General features: G+C 37.5%; 1 protein-coding gene across 1 annotated transcript; it reads right to left on the bottom strand.

Annotated features, from left to right (window-relative positions):
* Window positions 1-7,958: 7,958 nt before the first annotated feature.
* LOC101298022 lies at window positions 7,959-16,904 on the bottom strand. Its single transcript, XM_004299769.1, has 8 exons — window positions 16,762-16,904; window positions 16,463-16,680; window positions 14,616-15,112; window positions 13,122-13,921; window positions 10,712-10,792; window positions 10,416-10,633; window positions 9,143-9,639; window positions 7,959-8,949 (listed from the first exon to the last, which is right to left on the bottom strand). Exons 1-8 carry the CDS (start codon window positions 16,901-16,903, stop codon window positions 8,133-8,135), a joined length of 3,270 nt encoding a protein of 1,089 aa, XP_004299817.1. The 5' UTR covers window position 16,904; the 3' UTR covers window positions 7,959-8,132.
* Between the last annotated feature and the right edge of the window lie 349 nt (window positions 16,905-17,253).

The following is a 17,253-nucleotide window of genomic DNA, read 5'->3' on the forward strand; positions in this document are numbered from 1 at the left end:
TCTTTCGAGACATAAATTTGGTTGAAACTTAATGACATTTTAACCTTGAAAATGGTTGAGATGCTGATAAGTTTGTTAATATTGGTGTTTCTAGTTTTTCTCAATTTTATATTTTCTTTACATCCAAACAGAAGATGAAAAACCCTAGCCTCTCTCTACTAGCATGTCTATGCGCACTCCTCCTAACACAACATTTCTTTAGCGGCGACAACCATACAAACTCCGGCCACTCAACCTCAAGACGGCTTCGTCCTCCCTTCATCTTCCATCTTTGATTCCTTTGCACCAAATTCCAATTTTCATGTCCTTTCAAATAGATCTAGGAGCCAAGACCTTCCTTGTTTCTAAACATAACTTGGTTATCCCATCATCTGTAGATGGTTTAATTAATCTCTCAATCATGGCTGGATATCCACAGAAATATGTCTCTTCCTTTCAAGTTGAAACCTAAATTCTTTTGGCTTGTTTCTTGGCCTGATTATCTTGAATTTACGCTTGATGTCAGCCAACCATGTTTGATGGTGAGCAGAGACGATGAAGGCAAAATGATGATTCTAGGGTCGCCAGGTCTGTGGGAGGCAATGACCATGAATCTACTTTCTAAGAAGACGGCTGATTTGGTTTGGCCGACGGTGAGGAAAGTGAGAAGATGTTGCAACACAGATCTGGTAGGGTTTGGGAATGAGATCGGGCTCTTGTGCCTGGGTCTAGAACCAAGCCAAAAAGATGTCAAAATTTAGAATTGGGTTGTTGGGCCTGATTTCAAACTGATTGTGGCTTAAGTCGTGGTGTTTTTAGTCTACAGACAAATGAGATCTTGGAACAAATGAGATGGTTGATATATATGTGCTTGAAGCACCGCAATTGAGCTCTCAGGCAATAACGTGTATTAGCTCTGGTATCTGCATTAGTTATTGGTTCTTATTCTCTGCTAGGCTCACAATTAATAAATGAGAGGAAATTTACAATGTAATGGTACTTGTTTTCCATTCTGGTCTGCGTTATTAATACAATAATGTTTTATTTCAAAAATTTGTTGTTTTCTTTCGTTTGTTCTTAAATCAACATGGTTTGATTGGAATCCATTGAAGAAAAAGTCATAAAGGCCGCATTGTAGCCTCTCAAAAATCCTCGACCTCGTCGACGAATTTCAAGCCTCAATCCCTCCTCTTTCCTTTCCACAATGTCCTCCACTGTAATACCCTAGATTTTCATATCAATTTTCCTTGTATTATTTCCAGAATTAATGAAGGATTATTTGTGGAAATTCTTAGTTGGTTATGTGAAGTTGAAGTTTCGGGAGTTTATTTTAAGGTGCTTGTTTTAAGAGACCAAAAAGTTAACTTTATTTTCCGTAAGTTCTTTTCGAAAACTTCCTTCATGAAAGTTGTAGAGTTTGTCGATATGAGTTCGTAGACATGCGACATGCGTAAATCGGATGTTGTATGAGAAAGTTATGGTCAGAGGAAGTTAGTTTCCGGTTTTGGAAAGAGTATAAGTAGAAAAATTTGTGGGAGTTATTTTTTGGAAACCCTAAGTCAGCTCTCTCTCTTCCTCTCCTGAGCTCACCCCGTGCAACCAACTTCCGCCGGAGCTAGCTCCGCCGTTCGGCCACCGTTTGGATCGCCACCGGTCCCATTCAACTCACACGGACATCCACTTCAATTCTAGGCTGGTGTGGCGCGGCCCTGCAAGCCGAAAACAGAGCTCTTGGCCGGAGAAGAGAGCTGTTGTGTCACCGGTCGGACTCGCCATTTACGGCGGTGATGAGGGGCAACCATAGGTGAGTTTTGGTCCTCTCCTCCTCCTGGTTGTGGCTAGACATAGTTTAAAGCAAGTTTTTAAGTTGTTGAGCCCGGATTTGTAGATTTAAGGTTGATTTTTGTGGTGGAGTTTCAGGGCACTTTCCGGCCGTTTCCGGTCAAAATTAGTTGAAACCTCAGTTATTAAAGTTGCTCTCCATGCTTTAATCTACAAGTTTCATGTTGTGAGTTTTCCCAAATATTGAGTTTGGTGGTGGCGTGTGGGGCTCACTCGCTGCCACCACAAGCGCGTCCGAGCAGTGTAGGGGCGTTGGTTGCCGTGTTAGCTAGTCTTTGTAGTTGCTAGTGTGTTTGTTGTGAGTGAAGGCTAAGTGTTGATTAAGTTTTTGCATCTTACGTGCTAAGTTGTTCTTGGTGTTTGTTAGGTCGGAAACTTTGGAAGTTTGATCTTGAAGGTAGTATGGTTGTTGTTGAGTGTCCAATGACCTTGGGAGGTCTTGGAAGAAGGATTGCCCTTCTTTGGGCAACCTTTAAGATTAGTAGTACTTTGTTACTTGTTGAGAATTTACTAAGGTTTTTAATTGTGTAATTTTAGGTGTTTTGTGAGGTTGTGGTTAGCTTGACTTTTGTGTTTTGCGGAAACGCAACGGGATATTGAGGTGAGTAAATCTCACCAAGGTTCACTTTTGAACCAATTTTATTATGGTCACTTGGTGTTGATGTTGAATTTAATATTATGCTATTTTTGTTTTTTGAAAAAATATGAGCTTGATCGCCAACGGCTCATAGGTAAGATAAAACAAGTTTTCCTTATATGTTTATTTTTGAGGTTCATGTAATCATAATTTTATTGATTATTGATAGATTATTCTTGTGGAATATCTATATTTGTTCATGTAAATATATCTATGTGGAAGGATATAATTTATGATGTGATCTTGTGTTGTTGATGATGATGTTATGATATTGTGATTGTTAGATAAATAGTAAACCGGGTTCCAAACCTTTAATCGGATGATTGGTTATGGTTATAATGCTATTATTATTTGATGATTTGTTATTGGATAGTCAAACTGGCCAGGTGATTGGTTACAGTTAGGAATAGAGCTCTAGTCCGTCTGTCGATGTAGGTCATGGGAGATACCTTATGGTATTTAGGACCTGTGGGTACACAAATTGTTGTTATAGGTCATGAGAGGTATTTATTAATATTTGGGACTCATGGGTACATGTTTTTGTAAAAGTGTTGGAATTGTGGTTTTATTTATAGATCTAAATTGTGCTCTTGGTATATATCTGGATGTTTAAAAGTGTTATGTTATTTTTGAGAGATTACTCATACAGGCTTTTTAGCTTACCGGGTTTGTTGTTTACAACCCGGTGCACCAATTCTTGGTATAGGGGTTAGGCCTGCAGGTGAGAATCAGCAGTGTTGAGGTGGAGGCTTAGTGGCAGGGTTTTTTTGTTGGGTTTTGCTGTTCACTGTATATTTTTTTATATTTGGGGTAGACAGTATTAAACTCATGTGATTTTTTTCATTTTCTTGACTTTCAAGTTTATGTAAACAAGGAAATGTAATATTTAACTCAGTGTTGAGTTGTGTGAAATTTACATTTCCGTATTAAGTTTAGTTTTCCTTAAAGTTTGTTTGAAACAGGTTTTGGGATTATAATATTTTAAGTTATATCATGTCAAAATTTTTGAAAATTATCCTTCAAAAATTGGGGTGTGACATCCACTGGATGTTACCAAATCCTTCGTGGCATCGTTGGGCCTTGCTAGTCGTGATGTTGTGGATCTCTCAAAAATTTGAAAGAACACCCAAAAGATAAACACCCCAGCAATTAGGGGTGGGCGCGGTTCGGTTCGGATCGGATCGGTTTGAGGCTCAAATCGCAATCGAACCTTTTTTTTTTGTTTTGAAATATTTCAAACCACAACCGCATTTCAAAAAGTTGGACCGATTATTTCGGTTACATTATTTTTTGGTGCGGTGCGGGTCAGTTTCGATGTGAAACTAATTTAATTATTTCAAAAGAAATGGATACCCAAAGTCATGCTTATTTTGACCAAACAATGTCGATAAAGCATAAACAAATTTTTAATGTATTTAGAGTCTACTTAAGTCTACAAATATCATCCAAATATCAAGTAACTAACAAAAATACCATAATTGATTACTTAACAAACACACACACACACACATATATATATATATATATATATATATATATATATATCAACTATCATTCTAACATAGCAAATTGCATAGCAAACTTAAACATAAATAAATTTTTTATATATTACAAACCAAAATTTTCATCATTAAAAAAATAAAACATAAGAAAAATGTAATTCGGTGTGGTTCGGTTTAAATCAAACGGTTTATAACTCGAAACCGCAACCAAACCGCTTTCAAACAGTTCGGTGCGGTGTGACCATAGAATGACATCATTTTAGTTCGGTGCGGTTACCGAATCATTTTTTCGGTGCGGTTTGGGTCGGTAACCGCATATTCAGTGTAAATTGCCCACCCCTACCAGCAATGCTTCCTCTCTATGCAACCTTTGTGTGCATCTCTTGTGACTGCTGCCTAGTGGCGCTTCTTCAAGAGGGTCTGGACCCTAGAGAAGAAGGGCGGATGCCGATTTGCTTCACCATTGCCTTTGATCAAATATATGACCATAACAAGGTTCTCCAATGAGGACCGTAGTGGTATGACAAGGCACCAATAGTTCTTCAAATCTACGATGGTATCAATTAACTGAATAAGGGAAAATGACATCTCTTTTCTTTTGGGTGAATATTGGGCATCTCCAACCCTTTTCCTAAAACCTATAATAGGTTTAGGTTTTTCAATTTTGCATCCCCAACCCAAATAGAACTTGAGCCAATATATGTTTAAACCTAAAAGGAGTCCTAAATTAATTGTGTAGAGAGTTCATGTTTCACAAATAAAATTCTTTTTCAGGTAAAGGTGCAAAGAGTTTATGCTCCACATTGACCCTAATCTCACCAGTAGAAGCAAAAAGTTTTTCATAAGGGCATTTGAACGTACCGGTAACTGATGCAACATCACATATCCAATCAGGTTCTTCACAACGAGGAGGAACTCTTTGTAAGCGCATCTCCAACCATTGTCCAATAATCTATACTCAAATTTAAAATTTGACTCACCCAAACATATTTTCTTTCATATGGATTTTGCATCTTCAACCTTTATTGTCAAAACCTGAACCAAACACGTGATGTTGCAAGTGTTTGAGAAAGAAATGCATGAGAAACTTGATGTTATAAAGAAGAAAGCGTGTCGGCTGCTAAGGGCACCAAACGAAGCCCTCCTCCCAAAATTGCTCCCCCTTGTAAGCGTCAAATTATTTCAAACAATATTATACAAGGATGTTCAACCAAAAAAACTAAAGGGACCTGCATTTCCAAGTAAATTCACTGCTCATTCCCTTGGTTTAGTTGAAGCTTCTAGAAGTGTTCTTAGATTGTAAAAGGCATCTACTGCACCAAAGAAAAACAACAGAGGTTGCCCTATTGGTTAAAAAAAAAAACTCCAAAGAATAAGAAGAAGGTAGCTACTAAGGCATTCTCTAACAATAGAGTCCAAATGGTCAATTCCTATATTTTAGCCTTAATATGGTCTTCAACAATGAATAACAAGAGGGTCAAAGGGCCAAAAAAAGGCTTCATGGCCAAACTTAGCCCTTTGGCTAGCCTAGTCCAGACCAACGAGTGGTCCCTCATCAGTTTGATGCAAGTGGGTGACTGAAATTGAGTCAAACTTTGACAAATGGTGGCTTTTAATTGGTTATGGACATGCTTCACATTTTCCTTAATGGAAAAATTTTCCTCACAATGATTTGAATGCTTATGGTTGTTTAACAATAACGGCTAGTTGTTAATTAAATAAAAAAAAACGGCTCGTTCCTCATTATAATTTTTTTTTTCTCAAATATTTATCTTGGTCCAAATATAAATAATGTTATAATAAAATAAAATTATAAGTTTGAAAATATAATGTGAAATCATAAATATTTGATTGGGCTAAAATTTAGTCTTCTCTTACAAGAGATCGTTTAATAGTTTATAAATTAAAAAATAATATTTTGAGGGCTAAATTATAGCCCTGGCTCCAATATAGCCATTTCCTACAGGAGATGACCTAAAGAAGTTCTTAGTTTCTTGCATGTTGGTAAACCCCAAGCCCTACTAGTAAGGGCAAAGAAAAATAGTTTGTTTAATTTTTATTTTACAGCCTACAAACTATATATGCTATAGTGCATAGGTGCAGACTTGCTTAATAAGTGAGCGAAGAAATTTTACTAATGGTACCCCGTATAACATCCATTCATCATTATGGCATATGACATTTCAAAACTATAATATTGGTACCCTAACATGTAAAGCTGACATAAATTTGATACATTCCATCTCTAACAGTGTTAAGTTGACTGCTACAAAAGTTGTTTCATGAGCAATTATGTCTTTTTATTTTCTTGACATTTTCCCTCTCTCCCTCTTCCTCCGCCGCACACAGCCAGCACATGTTCTCATCTACATATCTCTTTAATCAAACACAAAATTGCTGCAAACTGAACCTTCCTCTTCTTGTTTTTCATTGTTTTCTTTTTGTACTTGTAATAGTTCTCCAACAATTAAAACTCCCCCAAAATTCAGAATCCAAATTCCAACTCACCACAAAACTTTGTTGTTTCTCTAGTAAACAATTCCCAATTTTTCGATCTCCATTCCAAATTTCCAACCCAACCCGATGGAGAATTCGACCCAAGAATCCCCTCTACTATAACTCATTGGCTCTGTCAGAGATTGTTGTTTAGGTTGATAATTAAGAAAAGTAGTTGGAGAAGAAGCACAAGTAGTAAAATTTATGAATCCAAATATTAAAATAAGTTCATGCCACCCATTTTAATGGGGCATGGGGTTCACTATGATACAAAAGAAATACATACTCTAGGTCTCTGATTGTCTAATCTCATCAAACTGCCTCAAGATCCAGTACTCTTAGAAGAGAGTGGCAGCAAAACGGCTTCTGTCGTCAAAGAAAATTGTATCAACCAAGGAGACGAAAATACCCCTTTAAAAGTATAGAGTTAACGCCATCATTGACAGCAAATACTAAAAGTGATTTCTGTTCCATTGTTTGAGTACCAATATAATAGTTTTTAAATATGGTGTATTGAACTGATGAATGACCTTTATTTGAGGTATGGTTTGTAAAATTTCCTCTAAGTGAGCCATAGGTTTTGAATATAGGTGGTCTATACTACATATCATTGTATTATCTAGGTTGCGAAGCCTGGCATATCATTGAAAAGTAGCGAGTGGATATGTAATGACCATCTTAACATAAGTATCTCACTGCTTGCCCCTTTTTGTGTCCTAAGTGTTCTATTTGGATAAGCTGGGTAAGGGTGTTCATATAGGATTATAAGGCATGTTTTGTAGTTTTTGTAAGTTTTTTGTTGAAATCAAAAAAATGGTTCATTCCTTCACCAAAGGTCCTTCATTATCGATGGGACCGAAACCCTCTTAGTGTTAATATATAACCAAAATATTGTGCATCAAATAGCATACAACAAAATCTTTTCAAATTGTTAATGGGGAGACTATGCATGCTTAATTAATCCGATAACTGTTTTTTAAGCTTGTAACGTTAAAGCATCTACAGATCTAAATGATTAAACACAAATAATTTATCAATGAGCCATGACTTGGTCGGTTAAGAAATCTATTTAAACCTCATTGACATATAAATGGTGTGTGAGTTATTTATTTAATATATTTAAAAAAAAAAACACAGATAATAGATTTATTCAACTTCAGTTTTGTACATACAGTGAGGCAAGCCTCCCACTTAGGCTGGGTTTCAAACTCTTTATTAAAAAAAAAAAACACCCAAAAAGTTTTGATCACGCAAGTCCATATAAATTTGCATGTCTTTCGGATAGGAATCTAGCACGTATTGCACCCAAAAGCATCAGAACATGATAAAGATGATGGAAGAAATGAAGACATGCTGCTCAAGAACAGTATGATACTCTACCAAGAAAGAGTGAAGAAGTTCAGAAGGTTTCTCAAGACTAACAAGACTAGACCTAAAAACACATGATATATCAAAACCAGAAGTAATAACACAAGGCATTTGCGTTGTCATCAAGAAAGAGTGAAAAACAAAATTAACGTACAACAGAAAACAACCTAACACAAAGATCATGTCCTCTACCATTTCTCACTATACTTCATGAACAAACAGAATACTACGTAATTGATTTACAGGATTACAGCTTCACCTTTTGGATAGTGACACTGGCACACTGTATTTGCTCGGAATATTACATCTTACACCGTAGAAACCCTATTATAAAAGTAAGATTTTGCGATACACATGTAGATGGCGAACTGTACTGCACTGAGTACAGCAAGTAACCAATAAAAGTAATCAAGATGTGCACGATTAAGGTTATTGGAAAACCAGCTAGTGTGGCCTGCCCAACTGGTTGCTTCTTCAATAACAGATATAAGAAAGCTGCTCAGAAAGCTTCCCACACCAAATATACTGATGTAAAGGGCAAGTCCTATACTTCTTAAATCTTTTGGTACCTGATCGTAGAAGAACTCTTGCAGACCAACCATGGTGAAAACATCGGCCAGTCCGATTAACAAATATTGAGGAACTAACCACCAAACACTCAGTGGGACTGTGGCACTTGGCTTATCAACCAGATTATAATCTTTGGCAGTTTTGAGCCTTTGTATCTCAACTAAAGCTGCAACTATCATGCAAATAATAGATAGAAACATGCCGGTTCCTATTCTTTGTAGCATTGTAATGCCAGAGGGTTCCCTGGTGAATGATCTTGCTATTGGCACAAAAATACGATCATAAATCGGAATGAATACAATAATGACAAGGCTTATAAATGACTGCAGTGCAGCAGCTGGTATGTCAAAACCTGGCACAAATGTTCGGTCCATGGTGGCACCTTGCTTAGTGAAGAAAGTCGAGAACTGTGCAAACACAATAGCATATACCAAGCATGTAATCCAAATCGGAAACAACCTAAGAACTGCTTTTGCTTCTTCAACCTCAGTGATGGTACACAGCTTCCCCTTTTCCTTCAAATCATCTGGTGCAACCAAGGCTTTGTTGAGGAATCTGCACATTTTTCATATAATTTTAAAAAAAAATTAATAAGAATAAAATAACAAACTTCAATTCAAAGAAGCAATTTAACATTAATTAATCGAAACTCCTACTGTCAGTAACATGAAATTTTTTTTTTTTTCTTTCTTTAGTATTAAGGTTATGTAATAAGCAGTGGGCTATATAGACAGTTAAAAACTCTTACTTGAATTGTTCAGAACTGTGGTGAGGCAAGGTTCCGCGGGATTCCTCTTCTAAAGCTATTGCTAAAGAAGTAGTTCGCCGATTCCTCAATGCAGTAGCAAACACCTTGCCAATTCTCCCAAATGCATTTTCCTCCTCCCCCTTGATACTAAACCGGTATTTTCTAGTCCCAGAAAGGAAAATAAGCAGTGCAAAGACCATCACAACACAAGGAAGACCGAAACCCAGACCCCAACTAAGATTATCCTGTATGTAGTCTAATACTGCAAGTGTAAGTAAGGGGCCTGCACATATACCAAAATACCACCAATTGAAGAATGAGCTTTTCGCTTTGCTCTCGTCTGGATAGTTTCTATCAAATTGATCTGCTCCAAAAGCTTGAACACAAGGTTTGTGTCCACCTTGCCCAACTGCTACTAAATACAGACAGAAAAAGAACATTAACACTTGAAGCTCAGAAGAAGGAAGCACGGCCGACACAGTCAGCAATCCAAGACCCTGTTCAGTTCAGTTCAAGAATGATGCCATCAGACACACGTATAAGATATGGAAACCAGTGCTGAAACCAGACATCATAATCATTTGTTAATCACTACTACCATCACTAGGTAAAGTAAAATATAGATCAGATCTAAAGTACTTTTCTGTACAAACTTTTGTGGTTAAAAGCCAGACTTGAGTTTAAACAAGGCCAGAAACACCTAGCAAAAGCCATGGCTGAGCTCATGAGAAGCACTTTAGCAGTAACTCTTACACAAGTGACAAGTTCAAGTCATTTCAGCTGGCATGTTTTAGTTCCTAACTTTCATTCCAGCAATTTGTTATATGACTTGGAATACAAGATTCGAGTTTAACATAGTTGCTTTAGCTTTTATTTCTACTTGTTCAAGTTATCTGTCTGTTCGACTTTAGTAACTCAACTAAAAGAAACTGTCAAATTTGATTAACCCAGTAACACCACTAATTTCCTCAAAACAGAAAGTAGCATCTAACATGTGAAGCTGTGTTTAAATACCCACTGATGATCCCAGAAGCTAAACAATGATAGTCAAACAAGCCAACTAGTGCATATCAGGCACATTATACATATTCCTAGTTATAATTCATATATTAATCCACAAATTCTGATTCTGTATGCAAAAATAGTTACAAACCAGAAAACGTTTTAGCATTTTCCAATTTTAAAAGAAGAAAACAGAAATAAACGATCAATTAAACTCATAATATTCATTAATTTTAAAATAGAGCTAAAAATAAGTTATAAATAGACTGACCAAGATGTAGACGAGAGAAGCGGCAAGAATGGTGCGGTAACGACCGAGAAAAGAATCAGCGACGAAGGCTCCCAAGAGAGGAAGCAACGACGCCGTTCCGGACCATATGTTGACATTCTGGGCGGCCGTGGCGACGGACTGTCCCAAAGGTCCGGTGAGAAATGATATGAGGTTGGAGCTGATTCCATAGTAGGCAACCCTCTCGGCAACCTCCACCCCTGAAATTAAGTCAGTATTATCAGAATGATTGTTCTCTAATGAAATTGAAGATTTTTGTGGGTTGAGTGGGGTCTTACATATTATGAAGGATGCGGCACGCCAGCCGCCTGAGGTGGATCTGCGGACGGGATGGCCGTGGAAGTCAACGGCGCCGTCGACGATGTCGTCGAGCAGCGGAGTTTGGGTCTCCGGAGAAGTGGCCATTGGCAGTGGTTGTTGGCGGGTTGCTGTTTAATATAAAAATCGAGGGATATTTTGTTGTGTGTGGTGCTTAAATCCACAGATATTTTGCTCCCTGGTCTATTTAGGAAATTATTACCTCGAATCAAACTTTAGAGGATCCCACTTTCTTTCTTTTTTTTTAAAAATAAATTATTGTGGTATGATCATGTCCTAATAATTGCTACATATTTTGGTCAAAAAAAAAAAAACTCGGTTGGTTGCCTATTGCGGTATTTGTTGGATTCCTTGACATGTCAGTCTCTCCTCTTTAGAGTGAGAACAAGTAGTTTGTTGTTAGAGTTAATGACTCGTAGTTGTAATCTCATGTTGAGTGTTGTGATTATCTTGTAATTACAGTTTATTGAATGAAATTTTATTTAATCGAAAAGTAAACAAAACAAATAGGGAAGATCATGATAAATACAACGAGGTATCACAATTGCGTGACTTGACAAACAATGTTTTGTAAGCAGAGACGAGTCTAGAGCTCATTACTTTGCTCATTTATTTTCTTTGCATATCTTGAATTGCAGATTGTGATGGTTTGATCTACAAATCTCAAAATGGTGGTAATGTTTGCTATGGTTGGTAATTATCTTGAGGAAGTTGAGGATTTGCTTTAGATTTTGCTAGTTATTTTGTTAATGTTTCAGAACAGTGTTTCATTGTACATGAACATCTTGGTGGTGTAATACACTTTCTTGTTTGTTGTATATTGGCTAGCTCTAGGGTTTATCATATCGCCTAAAATGACGAAGGATACCATTTGGAACGATTATAATCATTAACTGATTCAAGATCAAAAGCAAATGAAAAAGGAATCTTACGGCGGTGAGTGGTACTCTATTTATGCATGGAACCAAAGATTAAAATATCGGTATAACAGTGTATCTATCAATACTTTGAAAAAAAGAGATATTGGATATATCGTGGATATTCGGGAAAAAATATCGGGAATTTAGGAAGAAATTTTTTTTTCTAAAATATTTAAATTATTAGATTTACATATATTACAAACATCAACTTCATCTACATCTAGAATGAGAATCTAAGTTGTTGATAAGACGCACACTGCTCCACAAAAGTACAATAATCAGACCAAGACATATGACTTATATAGTACGAATTATAGTGTTGAATATGATAATCATATATATCTTTGGAACAGTTGACTGTTTCCCCAAGTGAATAGTAAGGATGAATCCAACTGGACGATTGGTCACTGACTTCTGCACATTGATTATAGCCATAAACATTATAGTCATATTGATTGTTGCCTTCTTGAGATTCATTTGAGGTTCTAGTCCCACTACCTAAACTGATAGACTCAAAACTTAGCGCAACCGAAACAACATCTTGATCATCATTTGCACCTTTAGTCCTTTCATACATGGTATCATCTTCCGCTCCATACCTAGTACTTCTAAAGTCATGATTATGATCTTGGGAGGCATGATTGTAATTTTCTTCAGATGAAAAATTGTTCAATCCTCCCACTATAGAAGATTGTCCATATTCATTCAGATATACTCAAGAGAATTACTCATCTCTCGAATATTTGTTGAACATGATTTTTCTCTGTGATTTTTTTTTCCAGATATTTCTTTAATATATCGAAGATATATCATAAATATCCTTAATATCAGAGATATTTCTTATATATCGAAGATATTTGACGGTATCAAAGAAATATCGGAGAAATATAAGAGATACGGTGAAAGATAAGATATTTACCCCTCTAGATATATCGGTCATTACGAAAAAAAGAGATATCGGGGGATATATCGGATATATCACAGAGATTTTAATCCTTGCACGTAACTACCATGAAGTTGCTCTGACATTTATTTATTTGTGTTAATCTAATTCCGTTTGTTGCATTGTAATGCCAGAGGGTTCTCTGGTGAAAGTTCGATCATGCTATTGCAACAGAAATGACAATGCTGATAAACGACTGAAGTGAAGCAACCGGTATGTCAAAACCTGGCACCATTGTTCTGTCCATGGTGGCTCCTTGCTTAGCATATGCCAAGCATGTCACCCATATCGTAAACCTCAGCGATGGTACACTGTCACATTTTCCTGCAGATGATCCAGTGCAAGAAAGGCTTTCTTGAGGAATCTGCAAGACCTCGCGGACATATGAAATAACTGAACACAACTGATTTACACATTCACTTCCAGATTTACAACAACTGATGTGATGACACTGCATTTTGCAAGTAACCATAATTATTCATATTTGTATTTATACTGTGCTACCCCTATTATAAATGTAAGATTTTGCAAAATAAATGTAGACCGCCAATCCTACTGCACTGAGTGCAGCTAGTAACCAATAAAAGTAATCAAGATGTGCAGTATTAAGGTTATCCGAAAACCAGCTAGTTTGCCCAGCAGCACTGGTTGCATCCTCAATAATTGAAATAAGAAAGCTGCTCAGAAAGCTTCCCACCCCAATAATACTGAGGTAGAGGGCAAGTCCTACGCTTCTTAATTCATTTGGTACCTGATCGTAGAAGAACTCTTGCATACCAACCATGGTGAAAACATCGGCAAGTCCATACAACAAGTACTGAGGAACTAACCACCAAATACTCATTGGAATTGTGGCACTTGGCAGATCAACCAGATCATAATCTTCGGCAGTTTGGAGCCTTTTTATCTCAACTAAAGCTGCAACGACCATAGAGATGATAGAGAAAAAAATCCCAGTTCCTATTCTTTGAAGCATTGTAATGCCAGAGGGTTCTCTGGTGAAAGCTCTTGCTGTTGGAACGAAAATGCGGTCGTAAATGGGTATGAAAATAATAATGGTTAGGCCAATAAACGACTGCAGTGAAGCTGCTGGTATGTCAAAACCGGGGACAATAGTTCTGTCCATTGTAGCACCTTGCTTGGTGAAGAAAGTAGTGGACTGTGCAAATACAGTACCGTATACCAAGCATGTTGCCCATATTGGGAACAGCCTAAGAACAGCCTTTGCTTCCTCAACCTCAGCGATGGTACACATTTTCCCATTTTTCATCAAATCATCTGGCGCGAGCAAGGCTTTGTTGAGGAACCTGCAAGATTAAAGGAAGGCGAATTTATAAGGAGCATCAAATTTTCATATTATCAGCAACATGAAGAACAAAGATTTACATTAAAAGGAAGATATACTAAACTAGACTGAATAACTTCAGTACAGCACATTATAGGAGTTTCTTTTAGCTGGAATGACGGCTATTGGATAATAAAATTTACTTCACATAGCCAAAATTTAAAAGGCGAAGTTCAACAGCATTGATAAGGATCCAAAGCTTATTGATGCACTGAAACGAAATAGTTCTAGCTGAACCAACTAAAACCACAAACTACATCACTGGTTTGAAAAGTGCTTTATAAATTATAAAATGTCCTTGTTACACAACAAGGAATACACAGAGCTGAAAATATGCCAGATTTTTCACTCAGCATACCTTAATCCCAACTTTATATGCCTGAGTATGAACTGATTGGGATACATGAGACCACAAAGAACTGGAATATGTATAGATAATAAGTAGGACAATCTTCATTAAATGCTGTGTAAAACTGATAGGGACAGGAGCCGAATGAGAGATATAAACAGTTGATAAAACCTTCATCCATTAAACATTTTTTATGTCAGTACTCAGATGAGTCATACAAGAAAAAATGGGCTTCATATGCTTGAATCGTTATCCTAGTTTACTCCTTATTCTCTTTAATCTAAAGCTATGCAGATAAGATGCTTACTTGTATTGTTCAGAACTTTGATGAGGCAAGGTTCCACGGGATTCCTCTTCAGAAGCTATTGCTGAAGGACTAGTGCGCCAGTTCCCTAATGCAGCAACAAAAACTTTGCTGATTCTCACAAATGGACTTTCCTCCTCCCCTTTGATGCTATACCGGTATGTTCTAGTTCCACCAACAAAAATAATCAGTGCAAGGATCATCACAACACAAGGAATTCCAAAACCCAGACCCCAGCTTAGATTGTCCTGTATGTAGGCCAATACCGAGACTGTGAATAGCCCGCCTGCACAGACACCAAAGTACCACCAATTGAAGAATGAGCTTTTCGCCTTGCACTCCTCTGGATCTTGTCCATCAAACTGATCTGCCCCAAAAGCCTGAACACAAGGCTTGTGCCCACCTTGCCCAAATGCTACTAGATATAGAGAGAAGAAGAATAACAGTACTTGAAGCTGAGAAGAAGGAATCATGGCCGACAGGGTCAACAAGCCAAGTCCCTGTTCCAATTCATGTCAAGAACAATGATGTTCAAACATAGCAAGATGTAGAGAACAATACTAGAACTGCCACTCATAATCATTTGTCATGCTCCTTCCATCAGGAGGTAAAGTGAAATATATATATATATATATATATATATATATATATATATATCTCAAATTTGCAGTACATTAACCAGAATTCAGTATGGACCAGACCAAAATTGAACATCTGGCAAAACCGTGACTGACTAACTCAGTATGCATTAAAGCAGTTGTGACACGAATACTTCTTTTATTTCAAACTAAATTAATGTCACAAACATAATCATTTTCACACTGTCAGCCAGACAACCATAATTCTATCGGAATTTAGACAGGAAGAGGCCGACTGTTTAACCTCCCAGGTGAGCAAAAATAAAGTTTCTTGGTACACAAAACTGAGGATGCAACTCATCTTGATGTAGCAGCTGTGCAGTTCCTACAAGCCCCAAAGACCGGTATAGTGTGAGGCCTTATCCCAACTAAGGCAGAGGTTTACGAAACCACCATAGGCATCATCAACTACCAAAAGTTACGCCTTGAAAGGAAAGAGGTCTACCAGAGCATAAAGATTCCTCTACATCCAATCCTCTGTTCGGTTCCGTAATTGCATGAGGAGGAATGCTGATTAGGTTTTTAACAAGTCCTAAAGTATAAAGAGAAGGGTATTTTCACCAGAGAGAAGAATGCTGGTACCAGTAAGTGCACAACAAGTAATAAATGTCACTGCTACAATATAGAAGACTCAGGACACCAAATAGAGCTGTGATCAGGCACGACCATTTGAGTTCCTCCAAATTCTGATCACAGGGGGAGCACCAACACAGCAGAGTTTTCCCAGCAGCTCCACATTTCCTTCCTAAGAAGCTCCTAATGGGCAGCAATTTACACAACCGTATGATGTGTAAGTGAGAATAGAGGCCAAGAACTACAAAATCCGAGGGGATCGACAGTGAGGACCATCTCCTTTCAGTCGAGTAGCTTATATTGTAAAATGATGAATGATTCGAAATGGAGGCCACCCGTCTTCAGATAAAAAACTCACTCATTTTGACATTGTAAACAGCCTTAATACATGTTGTAAAGTTCTTCTCCATGCAAATTATAAAAAATAAAAAAATAAAAATAAAAAAACAGAGATACGGATCATCCAAATTTTTGGAAATGATCATCTAGAACCGGGTCGGCTCTGCAGATGATCCATTGAAACAAGTCAAATCACAAAGCCAGCATTGACTGACACCACGTTCATTACGTGCAAATAAACAATAGAGAACAAAATTAATTAAAAATTAACAAAAATATTGGGAGGAAAGGGACACGGACCAAAATGTAGAGGAGAGAAGCGGCAATAATGGTGCGGTAGCGACCGAGGAAGGAATCGGCGACGACCGATCCCAATAGAGGAAGCAACGACGCCGTTCCAGACCATATGTTCACATTCTCCGCCGCCGTGGCCGTCGACTGCCCCAACGGCCCCGTCAGAAACGTTATCAGATTGGAGCTGATTCCGTAGTAGGCGAACCTCTCCGCAACTTCCACACCTAATTCGAATTCATATCAAAATTGAGCTTAATTAGTTTCTCAAGTGGAAGAAGAAATGATATATAGTGAGGCGGCGTTACCTATTATGAAGGAAGCGGAGCGCCAACCGCCGGAGGTGGATCGGCGGGCCGGAAGGCCTTTGTAGTCAGCGGCGCCGTCGACGACGTCGTCTTCTAAGAGTGGGGTTAAGGTCTCCGGTGATTCATGGTGAGAATAAGCCATTACTGGTGGTTGGGGGAGTTGCTTCAGAAATAAATGGGAGACGAAATATCCAATTTCGATGTCTTATATAGTTGCTGATTTCAACCGACAACAGTTTTGGAAATTTAAGAAAGTACTGTATTTTACTCTACATTTTACCATTTACAATTTCACTGCAAACTTTACAGTTAGAGAGTGAAAATTTAGCTTCTTAAAAAAAATAAAAAGTGAAAATTTAGTCACTTCTACTAAATTCCAGGTTAAATATTCTTTTGAAAGTTTTTGGTTTAGGAGCACGTCTTCTTATCAAAACATATAGGTTGAGGGTTGTTCAAACGTCAAAGATTCTCTTCAATTCTGTCAATAATTGG

The sequence above is a fragment of the Fragaria vesca genome, linkage group LG5 (assembly GCF_000184155.1).
Source record: "Fragaria vesca subsp. vesca linkage group LG5, FraVesHawaii_1.0, whole genome shotgun sequence".
NCBI classification, from domain to species: Eukaryota; Viridiplantae; Streptophyta; class Magnoliopsida; order Rosales; family Rosaceae; genus Fragaria; species Fragaria vesca.